Source organism: Sorex araneus, chromosome X (genome assembly GCF_027595985.1).
Source record: "Sorex araneus isolate mSorAra2 chromosome X, mSorAra2.pri, whole genome shotgun sequence".
Classification (NCBI taxonomy): Eukaryota; Metazoa; Chordata; class Mammalia; order Eulipotyphla; family Soricidae; genus Sorex; species Sorex araneus.
Genome location: NC_073313.1, coordinates 183162326 through 183187542, shown reverse-complemented (window position 1 = coordinate 183187542; position 25217 = coordinate 183162326). Strand labels below are relative to the sequence as shown.

The following is a 25217-nucleotide window of genomic DNA, read 5'->3' as shown; positions in this document are numbered from 1 at the left end:
TATGATTCAATAAAATGGTGACTCGGACCGGACATGTCCTAGCAACCTGAGTAGTGAAATTACTTAGGGGCTTGTCACAACATTCTAGGTTTTTTTTTTTTGTTGTTTTTTTTTTTTTGGTAAAAAGGAAGATAACGGAACCATCATCAGAAACTGCTTCTAAGCATCTTTACAGATCTTGAGTCACCCCTGGGTTTACAAGTGAGCAATATTTCACTGACCCCAACAAGACAGACTGACTTGCAGCTGATGTCAACTTGGATTAATTGATGGGGGTACATGGAATAGTTTTGAGATAGTTTTTGAGGACTCTTCTAGGTTTCAAAAGATGGGCTGTAAAGAAGTACAAGTTCTGGGGGTGCTCCACACATTTAGCATCAAGCAATTTGGGGCAGTCCATTAAGACCAGAATGTGAATAACTGCAGTTTCCTATGGAGAGTGTAGGGACAAGTGTTGGCTGAAGTGTTGGCTTTCTCGTGCTGTGATATAACTGTCCCTACATGATGTACTGTAGGTGTGTACTGAATATCAGAACAGTTATCACCCTACCCAGGGATCTTCCATCCTGGTTGTGAAAAAAGGCAACTGTATTTGAAATGACTAGAACTTGCATGACGGATGACCTGTAAGAAAGTGCACACCATTTATTTGTCTGGCCTCTGAAATTTGTTGTGTCTCTGAAATACGTTAAATTGCAAGATTTTGTTGACACCTCAACTGTTATGCTTATTCCACATATAGTACACATATAGTACACATAGTCCAACGAATCTTTCCTAGGAACATCTTTTTTTTCCTGTTAGTCCCACCCTCAATTTTCCTCTCACCTTTGGTTCACTAGCATGGAATATATTAACCAGCTCAAGACCTTTTACTTGAGTTGTAAAGTCAAAAGTGAAAATGATCCATTAATAGAGAATATGAAGCTGAAGATCATTCAGTCACAATATTTGTTTCTAGAGAAATTATTTATAGCTCTTTGGAATTCAGCATAAGTCACCGAAAAGCCTTTGTGTTGTAATACAGTGCATTTTAAAACTCCTGATTTAAGTAATTGACAATCTGTGTTTAGAAATTGGGAAAAATATACTTTCTTAAGATATGCATTTTGCACTCAGTTTAATACAGTGTTTGAAAGCACACAGTATATTTATTTATACTTCTGACTGGCGATTTCACCCATTCTTAGTCATCTTAATTGTAGAGGTCCTTTATTAATTCATGAAGATAATCACCTTCTATAAAGTTGTTTAGAGGATTGAGATCTTTGTGAGTAGCTCTTTGCCAGTATTTCGATGATCCTAAGAGCTCTGTTATTGTTGACTGTTGTTTAATACTACTGTGGTTACTTTTAGTTATTAGGGTGGGGATGAGATTTTCGGGTTATAAGATTCAGGTTCATGTTAGTGTTTTAATACAGTTCTCTATAAATAATGATGATTGATAGCATATAGACATATAAATGTATGTATTTTCCACACAGGTTGAATGTAATTTTTACAAAATTTGATGAAGTCCAAAAATCCGGCAATATGATACAATCTGCAAATGGTGAGTAGAATAAGCTCTCACTCTATTTTTGCCCTTCAGTTTTATGCCAGGAATGTTGTGCTATTTCTGAAGAGGTGGGCTTGGTTTCTTGATAAGAGCCTCTGTGTATTCAGAGATATCTCCATTTAACAATCTTCGCCAACCCCAAACTATTGAGTCATTTTTTAAATCTATATTGAATCTTGTCGACTTGACTTTCGAAAATGGTATCTAGAATCCTGGTGACAGTTATCGTCACTGTCACTCTCTTCCTACATAAGCTGTTGTGTCTTACTGGTGTTCTGTAGTAACCTCCAAACCAGTATCTTTGCTCTTACTCTCTCGGATATCGTGAGTGTCAGTTTTTTCCACACAACCAGAGTAATTCTCTTAGAGTGTAACGAAATGACGTTAACCCTTGTTTAAAATCCTGCAAAGGTTTCCGTGTAGGTAGGAAGTCCAGCTCAGTAATCCACTGGGCCAGGCATGATTTGATGTCAAGCACCATTCTGATGTCACCGTAGATGGTTGGTTCTTTTGAGATGTTCTCATGGCTTGACTCCCATTTGGTCCCCTCACTAAGTTTTAACATTCTAAGCTTTTCCTACTACAACAACCCTTGTGCTTATGATTTCTTCTACTTGAAACATTTGTCCCCAAGTGTCACTATGGCTCTTTTCCTTATCCATTTAGGACTTGGTAGCAGTATTACCTGATTATAAGATTGTCCAGAATACCAGTTCTATGTTCCAAGGGCCTTCTGTACCTTATTTGATTTTCCTTCTCAGCCAACATCACTGCAAACATTTTTGTTTGTTTGTTCATAATGATAAGAGCTTTGTTTTACTCTCTTTTTTTGAGTGCTTTAAAAAGTTCCTGGTGGGGCCAAGTGATAGTACAGTGAGAAGGCTGCTTGCTTTGCATGCAGCCAATCCAAGTTTGATCCCCGGCACCACATATGGTACCCTGAACCCTGCCAAGAATGCTCCCTGAACAGAAAGCCAGGAGTAAGCCCTTAGCACCACCGGGTGTGGCCCCCAAACAAACAAAAGATCCTGGAATGTGGTAGAAATGCAGCAAAAATAAATAAGTTAAATAAAGTGAAGCAAAAATATTTTTATTGAAAGAAGTTTGCTTTGACAAAGGGGAAAGAGAGAGAGGGGTATTCAGGAGAGAACACAAACCTCTCCAGGGGAGGGATTTAACAATTGTTAAATAAGTGAAATACAGACTTAAATTGTGACCGATGATCTGCAGTGTCTTTGTTCCTTTCATTATGTTGGGTAATGCTATTGGAAGATAAATGGAAAATTCTAGAAGGGGAGAGGTAAAATGAACATGAATTGCCAAAGAGTCAGATGCCATCAAAATTGTTTCTTTTTCTGGATGCGTCATTTTATTACAGCTGTTTTAGGATTATTAGGGAGCTTAGGTCACATTTCAAAATGAGTATCTCAATATGTGAAAAACTGAGTAATATCACCTAAGGCAGTTTAATACATAAGTACAAAGCAGGGACAGAATTCAGATTTTTGCTACGATTATCAGTAAGGAATTTGGCTTTAGATTTCATTAAAAAATAAAATGATGTTCCCAAAATGATTTTATAAGCTCTATTTTTTATTTATAAAAATACAGTATTAAAAGAAACAGTAAATATTTTCCTTAAAATTTAATTTAATTCAGCTACTTATATATATAAAATTTTCTTTCTTTCATTTTTTTTTTTTTCTTTTTGGATCACACCCAGCGATGCTCAGGGGTTACTCCTGGCTTTGCACTCAGGAATTACTCCTGGTGGTGCTTGGGGGACCATATGGGATGCCGGGGATTGAACCTGAGTCGGCCGCGTGCAAGGCAGACGCCCTACCCGCTGTGCTATCGCTCCGGCCCCTCTTTCATTATTATTTTTGGGGGGAGCCACACTCAAAAGTGCTCAGGGTTTATTCGTGACTCTTGGTGCCATCTTGCTCGAGAATAAGATATGAATGTTGTGCCTATAAAGTCCTTGTGTTCCTTTCCTTGTTCCTATGGGTTCTTCCGTCCCAGCCAGATTCGGGAGCATTGAGTGTGAAAGTTAGAACAGAGGCAGAGTGAAGTGAAATAGGGATGGGCGTGATGGGGCTCATGTCCAGGTTATAGACGTTTGAATCAGCTAAAGGCGGTCTCATGTGACTAACACTGTGCTCTCAGATGGGATTTTCTAGGCTGAAAAATTCTAGGATTTTCTAGAACTGAGGAGAAGGTTCCCGGCAGTGACTCAGTCTCTGTCCTGGGGAACAGCCTGCAGCTGTCCCTGACATACCCTGAGTGATAGCCGGTGGCCGTGGGCTTCACTGTTCAGTTTGAAGTGTGTGTGCCCACAGTTTCCCACAGGGAAGCATGGTCAGTGTCCAAGAGAATCCGAAATAAGTTTGGCCATCTTTTCTCCTCAGGAAAGGTGTCTAGCTTGGAGGCTTTGGGCAAAGGACATAACTTAGGGGAGAGCTGAGAGGGAGGGGAGACAGGCACATAGCGTCAGTGATCAGACTGGGGTTAGGCGTGTGCAAACAAAAGGAAGTTTAAGTATTGTATCCACCCTAGAGGATATGCAGTGGCATGTGATTGGGCTTTGATTTGCCTTTTCTTAATGACAGATGATGTCAGACATATTTTTAATGTGTTTACTGGCCATTGGGGTGGGGAGGTAGAGGCATATCTGACACTGGTCAGGGGCCACTCCCCAGGGTGCTTGAGGGGAATCCTGTAGGGACCCAGGGACTACATGTGCACAACAGGGATGCTTTTTATTATATTATTATTTTAATCACTTCGAGATAGAGTTAAACAAAGCTTTCCTGCTTGAGTTGCAGTCACACAATGATCGATCACTCAACCCTCCACCAGTGCATATCTTCCACCACCAAGGCCCCCATCCCACCCCTCCCCCTGCCTCTATGGCAGACAATCTCCCCCATACTCTTTTTTGTACTGCTTTTTTATGAATAGCATAAGATATCATGTGCAAGAGCAGCTGCGTGCTCCTGGAATTCTAAAATTTTAGATAATTAAGATCTGGAGAAGTCTAGGCAGCGAGCTGCTCTGTTTGAAGGTTCTTATGTGTGTCTCTAGGACTGGAGCGATAGCACAGCGGGTAGGGCTTTTGCCTTGCATGCAGCCAACCTGGCTTCAATTCCTCTTGCTGGAGAGTCCAGCAAGCTACCGAGAGTATCTCACCCACATGGCAGAGCTTGGCAAGCTACCCATGGCGATAACAACAAGTCTCACAATGGAGACGTTACTGGTGCCCGCTCAAGCAAATCGATAAACAACAGGATGACAGTGACAGTGACAGTCTCTGGATCATGGCCCTTAAGGAGCTTAAGTAGCAGCCAGAGGCAGTTTGTGGGCATGACCTCCAGGGTCCCATGGGGATGGAGGGTCAGGGATTAGAAGAACCAGCCCGTCCCCTAAGGGACGCTTCTTAAAGGGGGAGATAGAAGTGTGCTGAGGGGAGAAAAGTCACTTCATCTGGCTTTAATTACAGATAAGCCCTTTTCAAAACTAGCGTTAAAAAATATTTCATAAGCTTGGGTAGACATGGAGAATATGCTGAGTGAAATGAGTCAAAAAATAGAGGGACAGATATAGAATTACTGCATACATTTGTTGTATATAAAAATAATATATAGTAGATATATTATTGTAGTATATAATTCTTATATAATTATATTATATTATAATATAATATAATATAATATAATTATATAATAATACTAATTATATTATAATATAATATAATTATATAATAATACTAATTATTATAGTAGATATCTTTTCCATGGCCAGGGAAAACAGGGGCTAGTGGGACTGGTCAGTGGTTGGAACTAACCACAAGTGTGTGTGGGGTTGAGGGTAGAGAAGGTAGAGAAGAGACCAGTGTGGCAATAATAGCTGGGAATGATCACGCTGGACAAGATCTGTGGGTTAAAAGTAGCTAAAGAACATTCTTGATAACCTTTCAGTATCAGTATTGCAGACCACAATACCCAAAAGGGGAGGGGGGAGGGAGAGAGAGTGAGCGAGCGAGCTAGCTGCCATAGAGGTGGGTGTGGGGTGATGGGGGGAACCTGGGGACACTGGTGCTGGGAAATGTGCACTGGTGGAGGGTGGGTGTTGGAACACTGTATGACTGAAATCTACTCATGAACAGCTTTGTAAGGGTCTGTCTCACAGTGATTCAATAAAAAAGTTTTAAAAAATTCATAAACTATCACCTGATTTTTTCACCTAAAACAAAATACAAACACCCAGTCTTCCTAATCTTAAATAAGAGGACTGTTGAAGAGCAACCACACAATAAAGCACGCTATCACCTGCATTGCAGGCTACGTCAGAAGTAGGAAAAGCCATTAAAGCATGCACTTTAGTGCCCCTCTCTGTCCCCCTTTGGTTTTGGGGGCTAAGACACGGGGGGAATCATGCATAGAAACTGATGCCCTCTTGTGTGGTGCTCAGGGGCTCAGTCCAGTGCCTTGCGCATATGGAACCTGCGCCCGAGCCTCAGTCCTGTTGCCTGTTTGGCCCCTTGTTGTATTTTCAGATGATTTTTGGAAAACTCAGACTTTTTGGCCGTTTTTAAATTGAGTTGTCTTTGTTGTCATTGATTTCTCAGAGTTTTAGATATGAGTCTCAGTGTAAGCTTTGTGAGTTTTTCCCCCCTCACTTTGCATGTTATCTTTGACTCACTTGATATTTGAAAGTTTTACATATTGATGAAATAAGTCAATCACTTTAGCCTTTGGTAGTTGTAAACACAGTGCTTGTTTGAGTAGGACAGATAATTTGAACTAAGGTGGGAGAAACTTTTTGTTTTTTTGTTTTTGACCTATATTCGGTGGGGTCATCCTCCTGTAAGGGAAGTGCCTTAACTGACCTCTGTGCGCTCTCTCTGACCCATGGCAGAAACTGTCACTATAAATAACCACAGAACTTCCTAGAGAAGAAATGGAGTCTATCCAGAGCTTTATTTCTTACCATGTTTAAAATGTTGTTCTGGGTTGCATAACAATCATGTAAAAATCCTTAAACTTGAATTTTTTTTTTTTTAAGTGTAAAATTGTGACTAAAGCAGGAATGAGAAAGCAGCTGGGTAGCAATTGAAATGAGCATCTTGTCTTCATCTTTGTATGATTTTTTTGTTGTTGCTAGGTTACTTGAAGGCCTTTTAGCATTGGATGGCAAGAATCTGCAGTTAAAAATATATTGTTTTATAAATGTTTCTTTTCCCTTTTTTTTTCTACTTCCATATAATTAGCAGGAGCCTTGAAGCAAAAATTACAGTTTTTCTTTCCATGGGTTTCAAAAAGCAAATTATTTTCTATGTAAGTTTTTCTAACCATGCAGATGTGCTTATGCTCATAGAAGAATTGGATTTTTTCAACATGAAAGAGTCAGTAATTACAGACTAGTCAGTGTCCTTTGTCCATAGACAGTTAATGATCTTTAATTGGATTTGACTGAGTCAAGGCCATGGATGTTAATTTGGTTAAAAATATGCATGCTTTTGAGCTTAAGCAAACCTCACCTGGTTATGCGGAAAGAGTAGAAGTATGCTGCTTAATACGTTCATGAAAACTCTGTAATCTGCCTCACAGTGATTCATTAAAAAAATTAATACAAATTAAAAAATTTAAAAAAACCCTAATCTGTAGCTCAAGAAAAATACTCAGTATTAGCCAAAAGAGCTACAAACTATTGAACTGATAGGCATAAATAATTGGTCCTTATATGTGAATGTATGTACCAAGGGTTTTATCTTGGCTGCCAGACACTTTGCTCTGCCTGACTACTTTCACTAAAATTTTTTAGTAATTTGAGATGCAGAAGATTCCCTTTTTAGGTAGGAGATGAGAAATGACCTGTGCCTGTCTGAAGACAATAGGCCTGTGGTAAGTTACGAGATAAGATCCCAATGTCACCCAGTGGAGCTAGGTCAGAGCATTAATTTGTAGATGAATCTGTTGTCTTTATTAAGTAGCTAGGTCACTATTATCTTGATTAGTCCTTTAAAACAATAATAACTGTACAGATACTGGTAATGAACCCCCCACTTACTTATTAGACTCTGCATGCTGTGGGATACTTACTGGTTCAGTATCTTAGGAAAGTGTTTCCATGGTCACAAGCTCAGAATAATATGTTTCAAAGCAAGTGGGCTGGGCTAAAATGACAATCCATAAGAGACTGTTGCTCAGAGTAGCTTAAGCTGCAATCATTTAATAGCTTCCTGCTCTTCAACAGCCTTCTTATTTAAGATCCGGAAGATTGGAGGTTGTTTTTTTTAAAAATTATTATTATTGCTTTTTAGTTGCAAAAATCAGATAATTGCCTATAAAATATTTTTAACACTAGAAGAAGGCTCTTCTATAAGTAAAGCCAGATGAAGTGACTTTCCTCCCTCAGCCCACTCCCGCCTACCTCCCCACACCCCCTGTAAGAAGCGGCCCTGTTGTGCTGCATATCTTAGGCTTTTATTTTGGAAGAGGGTGGCTGTTGTCATTGGTGCTGGATCGCACCAAGAAGCCTTGTGGGTGGGGAGTGCTGGAGCTTAAGTCGCTGCCAGTAGGTGCAGCTTTCCGAGTCGTGTTGGTTTGTGTCAAGATCACGGACAGTCATGACGACCGGGAAAGGTAGGGTCCTCGATCGATTCAGAAAAGCATTTCTAATTACTGCTGCTCAGCGAGCCCGGAAAAATGATGTTTTAAGAAATTTTGTACTACCTTTGGGATCTGAAAACCCCTTCTGCTGCTTAGAGCAATAACTTTTTGTGACTTAATATTTGCAATTAGGCAAGGTACAATGAAACGGACAGTGTTAATAGATGTTGACCTTTGAGGACTGAGGGGGTTTGGGGAGAGGAGTAGGTGCTGTTTGCTCTGGGGGATGGTTGTGTGTTTTCATCAGCTACTATTTGTGCCTTGTGCTTGTAAAATTTTTCCTGTTCATATGCAGAGTGCATGGATTAGCTATTAAAAAGTATAAGCCTTCTCGAAAGGAACCTACTTCCTAAAAGTTTCTCAGGGCTCCCCACCGTAGACAGACAAGACGCAGAGAAATTATAGTAGTGCAGGGATGCTACCAGTGTCTTGTTTAAAGTGTTTCCTCCCCTTTTAAAGATCTGCCTGTGTTGAAGGTAAAAAATAGAACCGAAACCCCAAAGGCAGTATTGTCTACAGTTGGTCTTATTGATAAGTCCCCTCCTTCTCCCCTGGCGGTTTACACGGGCTGGAGGGCGCCGGCATGGCTTTGGAAGCGCTGCCTGGCTGTTTGCAGGGAGAGTGCAGCTGGCGTCCTGGGAACAGCCAGGACCACCGCCTCATTTGGCAGCGGGATGGCTTTCCCGACAGGCCTTAAATGTGTTTCCTCAGGAGCCTTTCCAAAGCCTTCCTTTGAAACCTGCAGAATTGCGCACAATAACAAGTGCTCCCTCGGCGGGACCTTGGTGTACTGCCAGGTCCTTGCTCTGTGGCCGATCTGTAAGAGGCGCACATCTGTCTTCTTGCACTCAGTTTGGTTAAGTTTGTGGAAAAGGGCTGTGTTCAGACGCCACGTTTCTGCATGCTCTGGTTTGAACCTGAGAACTGAAAGCCCACGGTGACGGTTTCCCCTTTCACTTCATTCCCTCCACACAGTATTCTTGGTTCAGGTTAAGCTGCTGGAGAAAATCAATACCTGGCAGCACAGTTAAATAATTCACGTTCTGATGTGGCCTCTTTAGAGGCCTCCTTCATCAGAGGATTGGTAGGTGTGTCCCTCAGGAGTATCATTTGTCTTAAACTTTCATGTTTTGTCTTTTTGTTGTTGTTAAAGCAGTATGGCAAAATAATTACTGGTATGACAAAATAGCATTGGCTGTTTCATATTAAAGGCCATGGAGAAAGCCTGGTGGATCTGAGTTTAAATAAGACTGTTTGGGGCTGGAGATATTGTTAGTGAAGGAGCACAGACTAAGTGGAGCAAGGCCCTGAGTTCAATCCTAGGTACCTCTTGCACCCTACAGGTCCTTCTGTTCTACTGGGAGTAGCCAGAGAGGAAGAGGGAAGAGGGGACAGTCGCAGGGTGGGAGAGGGAGAAAGGGAGAGAGGTGGGGAGAAGGAGGTGATGAGAGGCAGGAGCAAGGGGGAGAGGAGGAACGAGGAGAGGCAAGGGGGAGGAGGAGGGGAGAAGAGAAGAAATGGGTTCTAAATGATAATTTCTTCCACATTGTCCCCCTCAGTCACTGCTACCTGAAATTTTTCTTGGAAACATTAAGTAGGAAACTTAGAGAACTTTGGCTTTTAGGCTTATGTTTGAACTGGGAGCTAGTACAGAGATTAAGGTGCTTGCCTTGCATGTGGCCAACCCTGCTTTGACCCCTGGCACTGCGTATGGCCCCCCTTAAGCCTTACCACCACTAAGAGTGACCCCCGAGCTGCAGCTGAGGGTAAACCCTGAGATTTCCAGGGGTCAGCAGGTTCTCTCCCCCCCCCAATAAAGTAAGCATAGGCATGTGTTTTTATCAAAAGAGAATACAAATATTTCTATCAGAGAGACTAGTAAGGTTAAAATTACTTATAGGTGGAATAAAGTTATTTTCTTGGATTTGTCTTCTTTTTTTTTATATAGACTTGCTTGAGGATCTAGTGAGGCCTTACAAAATTTAATAAAGCTTTTTTATTAAAAGACATGATAATCAGTGGCTTGCCTCCATACACATACTTTCCCTTTCATCAAATGGACTGTCAGAATTTTGCATGACCTAGACTACGTTCTAGATGTTCAGAAGAAGAAACAGATGAGAACAAACAGCTCACTGCAGAAAAAGAGGGACTCTAGGACAAATGCATGGCCATGTGACACAGAGAAGGCTAGGGCCAGCTCTCTGGACTGAGCTAGGCAAGATCTCAGCAGGGCAGGGTCAGTGTTCTCAAGGGTGCATATGAGTGTGTTGGGCTATTGAAGGCTTGCAGAGACCGGTAACCAATAACCAATAACTTGGAGCTATGAAAGTGGCTGAAGAAAGAAGCCATGTAGTTTTTAAAAATAGTGTAAAAACAGAAAGGTAGATGAGAGAAAAAAGGACAAAAGAAGATGTCTGGCGATACTCAGAAAAGCAGCCAGCCTTTGCGCTTATTATCATGTCTCTGTGCAGCCTTCTCTTGGGAATGCTGATTAGATTCTAGTTACTCAGCTTCTCACTCCTGGGAGAATTTCAGTAACGGAGTGGGTGAATCTCTGTGGAGTGGGTGAATCTGTGCGAGCCTGCCAGCAGACGCAGGAGCCACAAAATGACCCTAATGCAGCAAAACAGTGAGACCATGTTCTCTTCCTTAGAAAATGATGCATTTCTAGTTTTTGAAGGACTGTCCATATTGTTTTCCAGAAAGGCTGGACCAGTCAGCATTCCCACCTGCAGTGAAAGAGCGTCGCTTTTTTCCCACATCCATGCCAGCACTGGTTGCTTTTGTTCTTTTGAATGTGTGCCAGTCTCTGTGGTGTGAGATGATATCTCATTGTTGTTTTGATTTGCATCTCCCTGATGGCTAGTGATGTGGAGCATTTTTTCATGTGCCTTTGGCCATTTGTATTTGTTTTGAGGAAACTTCTGTTCATTTCTACTAGCCATTTTTTGATGGGGTTGGAGGTTTTTTTCTTGTACAATTCTATTAGTGTCTTGTATATCCTGAATATTAATCCCTTATCAGATGGGTATTGGGTAAATATTCCTTCCCATTCTGTGGGCTCTCTCTGTATTTTGGTCACTGTTTCTTTTGAAGTGCAGAAGCTTCTTTCATATGACCCCGCAATACCACTTCTGGGAATATATCCCGAGGATGCAAAAAAACACAGTAGAAATGACATCTGTACCTATATGTTCATTGCAGCACTGTTCACAATAGCCAAAATCTGGAAACAACCTAAGTGCCCGAGAACAGATGACTGTTTAAAGAAATTTTGGTACATCTACACAATGGAATACTATACAGCTGTTAGAAGAGATGAAGTCATGAAATTTGCTTATAAATGGGCAGTCATGAAGAGTATCATGCTAAATGAAATGAGTCAGAAAGAGAGGGACAGACATAGAAGGACTGCACTCATTTGTGGAGTATAAAATAACATCACATGAGACTGACACCCAAGGACAGTAGGTACAAGGGCCAGAAAGACTGCTTCATAGCTGGAAACCTGCTCATGAGCGGAGGGGAGAAGGCAGCTAGAATAGAGAAGGGATCACTAAGAAAATGATGGCTGGAGGAATTGGTTGGGATGGGAGATGTGTGCTGAAAGTAGATAATGGACTAAACATGATAAACTATCAGTATCTGTATTACAAACCATAATGCCCCCAAACAGAGAGAGAGTATGGGGAATATTGTCTGCCATGGAGGCAGGGGGAGGTTGGGAAGGGGGGTGTATACTGGGGATATTGGTGGTAGGGAATGTGCACTAGTGGAGGGATGGGTGTTTGATCATTGTGAGATTGTAACCCAAACATGAAAGCTTGTAACTGTCTCACGGTGATTCAATAAAATAAAATTTTTAAAAAATGATGAATTTCCTCCCATGTCGGTCCAGTCCAAGCCTGCTTGAGGGGAAGACAGGCAGGGAAACCATTGTCCTCTAGGTCCTGGTCTTCTGGGCCCATGGACAATGGTGTAGACATTTCTTATTTCCTTTGCCGTTGTGTCCTCAGAGATGTGTGTGTATTTTCTCACTGAACAATAGATGAGAATTGAAACGAGATGAGTAGTCTTCCATTGAATAATATCTGGAGCTCGTAATTCTCGGTCCCAAACAGCAGATTTGGAATCTGTCTTGCAGTCTGTTGGGGAGTGGTAGGTTTCTCTGCCTCTTCTGTACCCACAGCTAGAGGCAGAGTGATAAAGATGTAGGCAGAATCATCTCTGAGTCTGTGACTTGCTGCTTTATTTTGCCCTCTTTGTACCTGAATAAAGTTCATTTCTGTTTTGTTTGTTTTTTGGGGGGCAGGGGTGGGGTGAGGTGGTCCATACCCAGCAGTGCTCAGGGGACCGTATTGTAGTGTCAGCTACATGCAAGGCAATTCTCTTCTCCCCTAGACAATCTCTCTGGGGATTAAAATAAATAAAAGTTTATTTCTGAACAGTTGGGTTTCTGCTAGTGCTCCCAAATGTTCCAGAACCCAGTCAGCTGAGACTCGATCAAAGGCTTTGCTTTCCCGGTGTCTCCTAGGCCAGCCTCCATGAGCATTTTAACTGCTGGTCATGGTTAGTGGGGCCAGTTCACAGACTTAGCCAGTTTAAAATTCTGCCTGTTGGCTTTTTGAGCTGACAGATTGACTGTGTTTGTACTCTGACCTATTTTTGCTTTTAAAAGGATTCCGTCTCATCTGTGTTGTAAACTTTCTTTTACATGAGTAGCCTATTTCCTCTTCCCATTTGTAGCTGTTTTTCTCTACTGTGCCTACTAACTGGTTTTCAAAGGACTGGGTATTGAAATTCGGATGGAAATTATTATAGGACACTCCATAGGAACTACAGGAGACTTTCTTTTTTTAAAAAAAAACCTTCTGATTTTATTTTGTTTTGTTTTGTTTTTTGGGTCACACCCAGCAATGGTCAGGGGCTACTGCTGGCTCTGCACTCAAGAATTACTCCTGGTGGTGCTTGGGGGACCATATAGGATGCTGGGGATCGTACCTGGGTTAGTTGCATGCAAGACAAATGCTCTCCCCACTGGGCTACTGCTCCAGCCTCTGCAGGAGTCAATTTTTAACTGTCTTACCTAGTTCCATGAAAGAAGAATTGATACTTAGGTGAAGTCACAGCAGCAGAGAATGTAGGTTTCAATGTGCTTATTCCAGATTTTCCCCTCAGACTGTGAAATGAGAGAAGTGACCTTTAGATGACCGTATTTGCAGAGATGTCTGGAGATAATTATTTCTTTGGGCTCAGGGAGAATTTACCCTTCTGCCGATCATTTTCCGTGTAACATATGCTATATTATGTGGAAATTTTACATTAATCTAATACTGCAAGCTCATATAGCTAAAATTACTCACTTCCCACACATTCTTGCTCCAGCTAAAGCTCTTGAGAAAGAAATTGCATGCTAACAGATGGCTGTTTAACTGAACGCCTAAAGAAAATTGGGGATTTAAATGACTGGTGGAGCTTGGTATGGATTGATTCAGTTGAGAACTGTTCTGATATGTGAGGTAAGGCCAGGCATCTGCTCTGCACCACCCCCCTTCTCAGTGGCAGCCTGTCTGTCTGCTGACGGAGCAACATATTCCTGTGTAAGAGCTTCTCAGGTAACTGAAAATGGGGACTCGCAGGTCCCAACCATTTTTAAAATTTCTGGATGTCTTGAAACTTGGAAACAGGGTAAATAGTTGAGAAATGGTGCATTCATTCCTCCAGTAGCTTTCCACTTTTATCCTTCACCCACCTGATTTCAACTGGAGGTCTCTAAGTTTCACTGGTCCGAAAGTAAACAGTATGTCCTTTTCCCTGGTCCATGGATTTCCAATTCAAGTAGAAATTGCTGCTTCCTAAAAATGCAAATCATATTAGAATAAGCTCGTGGTACAGGGCTGTGGCTTCAAATTCTGTGCCCTGTTAACTGAGAGAAGTGTGACTTAAGCTCAGTCCTGACACTGACACTCGAGGCGGCCGGGGCCTAGGGGATTTCTGTGTGTGTGCATTTGTGTGTTTGAGTTTATTAACTCAAAGGTGTTTCACGCTCACTTTTTATTACCATCACTATGCTTACTCCTGTTCCTGCTGCCGAACTAGGGCGCCCTCCTCACTGTTCCTATACTTAGTTGTTTCTCATAGGTTAGAAATTTGGCCAATAAAAGAAACCAAGTGGGACTCTGGACAGCTGAGTTCTGAAACTGACTGCTAGAGTGACTGCCCTTTCTGTCTTTGCTTCCCCTTCCCTGTGAGGCCTTTCTGTGTAGAAATCAGTGAGAAAACATGAGATTGTGTAAAACTGTCAGTAAATTTGGACAGATTTTTTTTTAAAGCTTTTTTACACAAAATCTGGTTTTTGTTCGGTTGTTTGTATCTGCACCACTCCCACGGTGTTGAGGTGCCTCTGGCTGCATGCAGTGCATCTACACAGCCTGGTGAATCCTGTCTCTGTGGCCCTGTACACAGGATCCAAACTTCTTTCTGCTTTCCCACACCTTTTGGCATCTAGCCCGGCCACCCGCATCTGTACTGTTGTCCCTGACCCGGCTATTTGCCCATAGCATGAGTTTTAAAAAGAATGGAGTCTAAATGCTGAATGCTCTATGTTTTTCACTTCAGTCAGTTATCTTGTACAGAAATCACAGAACGAGGAGGAAGTCGTATTTATCAACTATCCTCAGTGCTCCTTATTTCTTCCTGTAAATCCGAAGTTCCATTTGGCATCATCCTTTGGCCTGGCCATCTGATTTTAACATTTCTTGTGGGGTTCAATGTGGGGTTGCTGGTGATGAATTCTTTTTTTTTTTTTTTCAGTTTGCCTTTGCCTGAATAATTTTAAAAATTATTGGTTCTTGGAGGTTTGGGCCACACCAGTGGTGCTCAGAGCTTACTCCTGGCTCTGTGCCCAGGCATCACTCCTGCTGGGGCTCGGGGACCCTATGGGGTGCTGGGACTTAGCCTTTATTCTTAAAAGATGTTTCTATACAATGTAGTATTCCTTTTACCACCCCTCCCCCCTTGTTTTATTTTTGGCGTGGGGGGGGGACTCTTGGTGGTACTTGGGAGACTGCAGTGCCAGCAGTCAGAGCAGGTGCTCCAGCCCTTCCCACCATCTCTCAGGCTGCCTTTTCACTGTTCCCAAGGTGTTACTCCGTTGTCTTCTGGTTGACGTCCTCGCTGGTGACACTCACTGTCATTTTATCCCTTTTTCCTATGCTATGCGTTTTTCCCCTTTCCTGCTGTAAGGAAGTCCAGTTCCTTGTGTGTTAGACTGCTGGATACTGGCCCACTGGTCTTTGAGATTCTTCCTCATAATTTTTTCAGCCTATTTTATCTCTGTGCTTAATTTGGGGTAAATTTTGTTGCTATATGCTTATAGCAGCTGAGTTTTTTTTCCCTTCTGCACTCTATACTCTGTTAATTCTGCAGCAGAATGTTCTCTTCAGTGCTGCTTTTTGTCCGTTTTTTGGGTTTGTTTTGGGGTAGTGTTTGGGGTTCGCTCCCAGAGTTGTTCTGGGGTACCATACTGTGCCTGTAATCAAACCCAGGGCTCTGACATGCAGTGAATGTGCCCACATATTCTCCCCCAGCCTTGGTGCTATATTTCTTTAATTTCTTGACATCCAGTCGGTCCTCAGAAAAAGTTAAAAAGGCAGTATTAATGTTCTTATCTGTTCCACTCTCCAATATTTCTTAGTTGGTTACTATTGCATTTTCCTTTTTTTGTTGTTGTTCTGGGGGTCACACCAAGCGATTATAAAGGCTTACTCCTGGGTCTGCACTCAGAAATTACTCCTGGCAGTACTCAGGGGACCATATGGGATGCTGAGGATTGAACCCACGTTGCCGTCTGCAAGGCAAATGCCCTAAACAATATTCTGTCTCTCCAACCCTTTCTTGATATGTTTTGGAAATTTGGAATTGGTATTGTATTTTCTAAGTGTTACCATGTTGAATATCATAGTTTTGTTGTTTCTTTAAAGACTGCTGTTTTACAGGATGTTCTCACTTATCTGTGGACTATAGAGTACTGGATGAGGAAATGTAGAGTAGTGAACGGGGAATGTCTAGATCTCCCTTGACCTGGGTGTTCAGAGAGGAGAAAGAGAAGGGAAAAAGTCAGGGGGGATGGAAGAAGGAGGGGGGGATGTAATGGGTGAACAGGTGTCAGGGCTTTAGTTATATTGGTGACAGGGGTGAATGGCATAGCCATATATTCAAAACAGACTCAGTAAAACTGAAAAAATGATCTCTAAGCTGCAGCCACTGGTACTCTGTAATGTGCCTGTGAGGTTGACGGGCAGGGGCTGGGGCTGGGGCTGGAATCTGGGAACACTGATGGAGGGAAGTTGATACTGGTAGTGGGATTGGTGGGCTGGAGTGATAACACAATGGGTAGGGCATTCACCTTGCATGCCGCTGACCCGGGTTCTATTCCTCTGTCCCTCTTGGAGAGCACGGCAGAGCCTGGCAAGCTGCCCATGGCATATTCGATATACCAAAGACAGTAACAACAAGTTTCACAATGCAGATGTTACTGGTGCCCGCTCGAGCAAATCAATGAGCAACGGGATAACAGTGACAGTGACAGTGGGATTGATATTGAAATATTATGTGCCTAAAGCTCAACTATCAAAAAACTTTGTAAATCACAGGTTTTTTTTTTTTTTAAATAATATTATTGGAGCTGGAGCGATAGCCAGCGGATAGAGCATTTGCCTTGCACGCGGCCGACCTGGGTTCGATTCCCAGCATCCCATATGGTCCTCTGAGCACCACCAGGGGTAATTCCTGAGTGCAGAGCCAGAAGTGACCCCTGTGTATCGCCAGGTGTGACCCAAAAAGAAATAAATTATTAAATAAAACATTTAAAGAAAAAGAATGCTTTGGGTTTTTGTTTTTATTTTCCCAAACCCCATGTGACGCAGCCTTGGCTTTAGAAAGAGCTCTTCAGCACTGCTGATGTCTCCCTGCTCTGCGCTTCCCTTGGGAAAATACTTAACTGTGCTCTGTGAACATCTTCCTCCTTTTCGTGACCTTTGGGAATTGTTCCGTGTAGGGTCAGTTCCCCACAAGCCCCTCAATTTATGAGGAATTTGCATGCATTCATTGCCTAGAAGCACTTCCTTTGTAGAACTTTTTCTTTTTTTTATTAGTGAATCACTGTGAGGTACGGTTGCAGATTTACAAACTTTAGTGCTTGTGTTTCAGTCATACAGTGATGGAGTACCCATCCTTCTACCAGTGCCCATTCTCCACCACCAAAGATCCCAGTATCTCTCCCACCCCTCTCCCCCTCACCCCACCCCGCCTCTGTGGCAGGGCATTCCCTTTTGTTCTCTCTTTCCTTTTGGGTGTTGTAGTTTGCAATAGAGGCATTGAGTGGCCATTGTGTTCGACTGATAGTCTACAGTAGAGCTCTTTTTCTTTGTAGCACACTGTCCTGAAACTTCCACTTCATCCTCCCTAAGTCTTTTTCTCCCTAAGTCTTTTTCTCCTCTTCATTTGGTAATCAGGCTCACTTCGGTTCCGTCCCCTGTTCTTAGGGCCCAGGAATTGTTTGCAAGCATAGGTGACTGTCTGTGCTGCCTCCATCATCTTGCCTTCTCTTGGGATCACCATTCTGCACTGCCTGTTGTGTTGGCACACGTTCTGTGTGGTCTCTCGGACGCTGCTTACTACACCTGATTAGGGCTGGTCATTGCTAGTGTACCTTTGCTGTAAGGAGAAATCCCTGGAATTCCAAAGAAACTTGTTCACTAAAAATAATTTTTGCTAACTGAATGTAATTCTAAAATGGCAACACTGCCATTGTTGGAAAAACTAAACTTAATAAAACAGACACGATTTTTTAGTGAAGTATGCTAGTGCCTTCATTTTCTCATTCTTTACCTTTCCCACAGATTGGAACTGTTAGTGTTTGGGACACTTTAGTAACAATTGTTATCCATCATTTTCAGATAATGACGTATTTAGATGATCCTCTGAGGACTGCCTAGATCAGCGCCTGCCTCTGTTCCTGCGGCAGTGTTCAGTGGGGGACTCATTTGGCTTCTTGTTTATAACATTGAGCTAAATTTTACTCTTGGGAAGGGCCTTGAATGTGCCCTGCGCTTTAAGAATATGTGAAACTGGAGGCATCACCTAATAGTAGAGCACTTGCCTTGCATGTGTGAGACCCTGGGTTTATTCTTCAGAACCAGGGAAGAGGTGAGAGAATTTCCTGCTACAGAGAAATGGTGCCAGTGAAGTTCACCATCTGGAATTCTAAATATTTCAGAAAGATATAGAGGCTTATGTCAGCTGATTTTTAAAAAGTGCATGAAAGAATATTGGTCAGTAACAAGTGAAATTGACTTTCTAGGTGGTAGCATTATGAGCTTGTTTTCTGTCTTTTGTCTATTTTCCAGTATTGGGGTGGAAGAACATTCTAGCTATGTGGAAGCATCTATGATGTTTGTAGCTGCATTCTGGACTTAAAAGGCCTTTCCGAACCCTGGAGTCCCAGATCCCTAGGACTTCAGCTCCCAGAAGCATAGTCAAGCCTCTCATCTCTAAGGCTAGTCACTGTTGTAAATGCACATGCAAAAGTACCTTAAAAACACCATTAATTTTTGTGCTTACTCTTCAGATAAAAATTTTGATGATGAAGATTCTGTGGATGGTAACAGACCATCCTCTGCCAGTTCTACATCATCCAAAGCTCCGCCGAGCTCTCGGAGAAACGTTGGAATGGGGACTACCCGCCGGCTTGGATCTTCCACTCTTGGCTCCAAGTCTTCCGGTAAGGCTGACCTTGTGTGATAGGTAGTGTGGGACCAGCTCTGAAAGCTTTCAAAACTAGCCATGCATGGCCCCTGCCCTCCTGCCCTTTAGAAAGGAAATAATAACTTTATAGTATATTTCTGCTGTTGCTCTTTAAATGAGCACTGGGCCACGAGTATAGGCTGGCAGGATGGAAGTGGCGAGTTGCTGTCCTGTGTGTGATAAGACAAGAGCCTGAAGGAGAATATTGAGTAAAAACAAGCTAGAGAAAGGCCCAAGAGTGTGTCTTGATGGCATTGATCATTTAGGATCCAGCAATGCTTGAAATTGCCACAGGACCTTTCAAACCAATTTTCTGTTAAATTCTGGGCCTTCTGGGAGTCTTAAGTGAGGAGTCTTAAGTATAGGGGAGTCTATAAGTCTCCCCTATACTTCCTGAAGCCCCAGCTGCCACACCCACATGCCATCATGACTGCCATGTAAGTTCACTGCCCAGGTAAATATTCTGGAGTTTCTGGAGCGACATCTTCAAACTCCACAGGACTAACATCCTGGTAGGAGGAACATGCGAGATTGGATGGGAATATAATGTAGAAACCAGCTAAACTCAATTAACATAAACATTAACACAGAAGAAGAAAAGATAAAAACACATGTCAGCCCTCAGACAAGGCCTTAATGTCCCCATGGTGAGATAACAACCAATTTTCACAAATTTTCTTCTACAGAGCTATTTGATCATTCCATTAGCCATGTATTGCTAACAGTTAATAGAAGTAAAGTAAGTTTGAGTGAGGGGTGGTTAGGGAAAATGAGGACAGTGGTAGAGGGAAGATCACAGTAGTGGTGAAATTGGTGTTGGAATATTGAATGCTTGTAACATATCATTGTGAATAACTTTGTAAACCACAGTGTTTAAAGGGGAGGGGGAACACCAAACCAAAAAACCAATTTTCTGTTTATCAAGACTGAGACCATCCAGAACTCAGAAGTCAGATTTAGTAGGGGTTAACTCCTTGAGGTTTTAAAAATTGACTTACAAAGATTTCTTCCTTAATCCTCCTCCTAATCTGTCTTGATTCTGTGGTGCTGGCTTTCAGATAACTCTTATTTCATTGTACTCTTTTATTTTACTAAATTTATGCTTGTTAATGGGGCTGGAGTGGTAGCACAGCAGTAGGGTGTTCACCTTGTAGGCAGCCGACGCAGGTTCGATTCCTCCGCCCCTCTTGGAGAGCCCAGCAAGCTATCAAGAGTATCTCACCCGCATGGCAGAGCCTGTCAAGCTACCCGTGGCGTATTCGATATGCCAAAAACAGTAACAAATCTCACAATGGAGATGTTACTCACAGTGGTGCCCGCTCGAGCAAATCGATGAGCAACGGGATGATAGTGACAGTGACAGTGATGCATGTAAATATGACTTCCTCCTTTTTAACCTGGGTTTGAAAAGAATGTTTGGCCATGCTTTTATTTAATTTATTTTTTATTTTATTTTATTTTTTTTTATTTTTGGGTCCCACCTGGTGATGCACAGGGGTTACTCCTGGCTCTGCGCTCAGGAATTACCCCTGGCAGTGCTCAGGGGACCATATGGGATGCTGGGAATCAAACCAGGGTCAACCACGTGCAAGGCAAACTCCCTACCCACTGTGCTATCACTCCAGCCCCTTGGCCATGCTTTTAAACTCAGGCTCAGCTCTGGACTTTTGAGCTTGACTGAGTGAGCTAAGGTGAAAGCGGAGGAGAAAATTCCTGTCGGAACGCTGGTCTTGCTTCTTGACTGGCTTTAGAATTCTAGTTGCAGTTGGTGCTATTGCCAGATCACTTGCATCCTACCTGTTAAAGGACTCCTACCCCGACAGACTGAGTTCACATCAGGAAAAGCTGCTCTTTTCTTTTTTGCATTTGTTGTTGTTATTCTTAGTTCTTTCTAATCTAATGTAATTCTTTCTAATCATATAAAATTATCATTTGTTTAATTTCGAACTTAAGTTCACATTACATAGGATTAGCCAATTTAAAGTCAACAGTTTAGGGGCTGGAGCAATAACACAGTGGGTTGGGGTTTGCCTTGCACGCAGCCAACCCAGGTTTGATTCCCAGCATCCCATATGGTCCCCAAGCACCGCCAGGGGTAATTCCTGAGGGCAGAGCCAGGAGTAACCCCTGTGCACTGCCGGGTGTGACCCAAAAATCAAAATAAATAAATAAATACATAACTAAAGTGAACAGGTTAGGGAGGGAAACGGGAACCCATTGGTGGTGGGAAAAGTACATTGGTGAAGGGAAAGGTGTTACAACATTATATGACTGAAACCCAATCATGAACAACTTTTTAACTGTCTAACCATCTTAATTCAATAAAAAAAATTAATAACTAAAGCTTTAAAAAATGTGAACAGTTGGGGCTGGAGTGATAGCACAGCGGGTAGGGCGTTTACATTGCACGCGGCCGATCCGGGTTCGATTCCCAGCATCCCATATGGTCCCCTGAGCACCACCAGGGTTAATTCCTGAGTGCAGAGCCAGGAGTGATCCCTGTGCATCGCTGGGTGTGACCCAAAAAGCAAAAAAAAAAAAAAAAAATGTGAACAGTTTAGTGACTTCTAGTCTGTTTGCAGGGTCGTGCACCTCCAACCTCTAGTTTCAGAATAACTGTCGCTTCCAAAGGAAACCCCGTACCCCTCACAGCTGCTTCCCCGTTTCTTCCTCCTACTTTCACAAAATCTCCCATTTACAGTCTGTATTTTGTAGTATGTATTTATTTCTTCTAGATAATTTTCATTTGTTTTTTTTGGGGGGTGGGGGGCCCACACCTGGTTGTGCTCAGGGCAGACTCATGACTTTGCAGTCAGGGATCACCTCTGGTGAGCTCAGAGGACATATGAGGTGCCAGGATTCGAACCTGGGCCAGTCACATGCAAGACAAGCACTCTATCCTATCCACCGTACTGTAGTATTGGTCCCTCTTCTGGATAATTTTTAGAGAAGGAATTATACAGTGTATGGACTTTAGTGATCTGTGTTTCATTTTGTGTAATGTGTTTGAGATTCATCTATGTTGTAGCATGTAGCATGTATCAGTACTTATTCTTTCTTGTCTTCTTTCTCCTCTTGGTGACATCAAGTTCCTTGAATAAAACTTAGGACTTAGAACACTTCTTTTTCTTGTGACTACTCATACTATGTTCTCAAATGAGGAAAAACAGGCAATAGTAGTATGAGTAGTCAGAGTAAGGATTGTCTTGAAGGCCCTTTTCTGTCTGGTTGTCATGTTGACTTAAACTCTGAGAGCCTGTCTTGTGAAAAACTAGCAAAACTCTCAGAACTATCAGTGTGAAATAGTTTTGAGAGTACAAATTCAGAAGTCAGTATTCAAGCCTTTATTATGGAAAATAAATCTGATAACTGCCACATTGTTTTTATTTGTAGAGTTTACATGAACAAATGGAAAAATTTCTTTCAAATGATAGCAGTTATGTGTGTGTGTGTGTCCATGCATGTGTGTGCGTGCATGTGTGTACATGCAGTGGCTGAGTTTGAACCCAGGACTTTACACATATTAGATGCATGCTCTACCGCTGACACATCCCTGACCCAGCAGCATCACTTCTAAATAGTGCACGGATGAAAAATTGACACTGTTATAAGTTCGGGGAAATGCAATTGTTTTGAGACTAATGGGAAGATGAAGTGAAGTGAAATTGTTAAATTGCTCAGAAGTTAGTATTTCACAAATTCATGCCATTTGGTTCCACAACTGACCTAGTTTAGTTTAATTAAATTTTCCCTTATGCCTGTTTGTTTTGAATCTTAATAAATTATCTAAAGCAGTTAAAAACCAAGCTGCACCTCCTGAGAAAAAATAGTCTTTCAATTTAAGTTAATGTATGTAATATTATAGAATTATACTACTTCATCTTGGGCTGGATTGATAGTACTGTGGGTAGGGCATTTGCCTTGTATGTGGGCAACCTGGGTTTGATTCCTCCGTCCCTCTCGGAAAGCCTGGCAAGCTACCGAGAGTATCCTGCCTGGATGGCAGAGCCTGGCAAGGTACCTGTGGTGTATTCGATTTGCCAAAAACAGTAACAACAAGTCTCACAATGGAGACATTGCTGGTGCCCGCTCGAGAAGATTGATGAGCAGTGGGATGACAGTGACAGTGATACTTCATCCTGACATCAGGAATTAGTAGTTTGTTAATTCTGCCCCACTTAAATATTTTTTTAAAGTTATAAGTCCTCCAAAATGAAATTTTAGTTCCGTCTGTTCAGACTCTAGTGCATATTATTTACATCTTGAAAATTAATCTCTTACAGCTGCAAAAGAAGGCGCTGGTGCTGTGGACGAGGAGGACTTTATCAAAGCGTTTGATGATGTACCTGTGGTGCAGGTGAGTGGAGGCTACCTGAGTTTGATTCAAAGTAAGGTTTACTCTGGCTAAACTTTACTTTGCAGTGTGTGTATGTGTGGTTTTTTGAAATGTAAGGTATTTTGAACTTTCAAGGTGAGAGGAGAACTGAGCTTGCAAGTTAGGAAATGCTGGAGCCCTTAGCAGCTAAAGCCAAGAGCACAAAAATCAAGATGACTCATCAATAAGAATTGGAGAGAAGTAACTTGCTTTAGTGATACATATTTCAGGTCAGGACAAATAAAAGACAGGAAAATAACAGATTGGTAAGATTTGGTGAGAAGAACAAAGAAGCCTTATTTTTGTAAAATTGAAGGATTTCAGTATTTGTCTGAATGGCTCAGTACCTCCTTCAAGCACTGTAGGTTCAGGCTTCTTAAGTTTAAGACCTTGAAGAATGTCTCTTTCTTGGGCAATTATTTCCCTAGGTAGCTAAGATCTGAGGATAAATGAGAAAGTAGATTTGAAAGTATTTATAGTTATAGCTAGAATGTGTTTCTATAAATAATACTGAGTAGTAAATGGCTTATATGTCAGTGATAATTCCTATGTAGGCTTTTTTCTCTTTTGTACATAAAATCACCAGTTAATTTTAAAGTTTGCATTTGAGGTCTTCCAAATGCATAAACGTCAAAATCATGCATGTATATTCATGAGATGGGAGAAATTATTTCATTTGCTATTTGTTATACTGTTGACTTTATGTAGTTAAGAAATAACCATTGTTTGTTCTATAAGTTTTAAAATGTTGATTATAAATTTAACGTTGCTTGCAGATTTATTCCAGCCGAGACCTTGAGGAATCCATAAACAAGATCAGGGAAATACTATCTGATGACAAGCATGATTGGGAACAAAGAGTAAATGCTGTAAGCCTTTGACTCATGCAGTTGTAGTTTCATTGATATACCTGAATTTTCCAAATGCTTTATGAAGTTATATACAACTTACAAATGTCTAGTGGATTAAATCATAAATATTTAAAATATAATTGTTCACTTGTACTTTACTATTTTGGTGGAGTACCTCACTACTCTATTGTGAAAATGTGCTGAGTTACAGCTTTTTGTATAGCTTTTACTTTATGTTAATAAATCCCTAAGTGTGGGTTTTCTCCTCTTTGCACTCTAACCTTAGCATGGGTTGAATTCTATGGGAGCCTGCCAGGAAAAGGGGCTTGTCGGAAGTTTTAGTATAAGTCCCTCGATTGCTTCCTTCATGTTACTTCTTAGAATTTTCTCCCCTTTTTTACTTTTTAAAAATTATTAAACCGTTGTGAGATAGTCCCTTACAATACTGTTCATGATTAGGTCTCAGTCATACAGTGTTCCAACACCCATCCCTCTCCCAGTGTCCATTACCCGGCACCAGTATCCCCAGTTCTTCCCTACTCCATCACTTTCCTCTTTATTTTTAAGAGTAGATTAATGAAAATAAATGCACTGGTGAGCACTTAGGTGAGGATGTTTTTAGCTTATCTGTGAAAAAGAAAGGTACTAGATACTGATTGGCTAGTAAGGAGAGAGGTAACAAAGTACCTGTTATAGTCTGTTTCAATTTCAGACTAACCTTTTAATAGTGATATAAAATACTGTAGGATTGGTTTGCTTCTATGATTAGAAGTGGGTAGGGGAAGGTTACTTTAAGGGAGAGCTGTCTCAAGCTGAGATAAAGGTTTTGATTACTTCATCATTATTATCAGAACCTGTTTCCTAGTTTAAAAATATTTTTATAGTGCTTAAATGACTTAGGAGTGATCACCAAATACTACATTATCAGAATAGTTGGTTCTTAATGTTCTATG

At 41.6% G+C, this 25217-nt stretch overlaps 1 protein-coding gene across 25 annotated transcripts in view; it reads left to right on the top strand.

Moving 5' to 3' along the window:
- CLASP1 (cytoplasmic linker associated protein 1) overlaps positions 1-25217 on the top strand; it is a 242752-nt gene that overhangs the window by 105657 nt on the left and 111878 nt on the right. For all 25 annotated transcript variants that reach the window (XM_055123331.1, XM_055123325.1, XM_055123330.1 and 22 more), the window contains exons 8-11: positions 1485-1552; positions 18863-19015; positions 23322-23395; positions 24190-24282. In XM_055123331.1, the coding sequence (XP_054979306.1) occupies positions 1485-1552; positions 18863-19015; positions 23322-23395; positions 24190-24282 (388 nt within the window). The remainder of the gene's footprint in view (positions 1-1484; positions 1553-18862; positions 19016-23321; positions 23396-24189; positions 24283-25217) is intronic.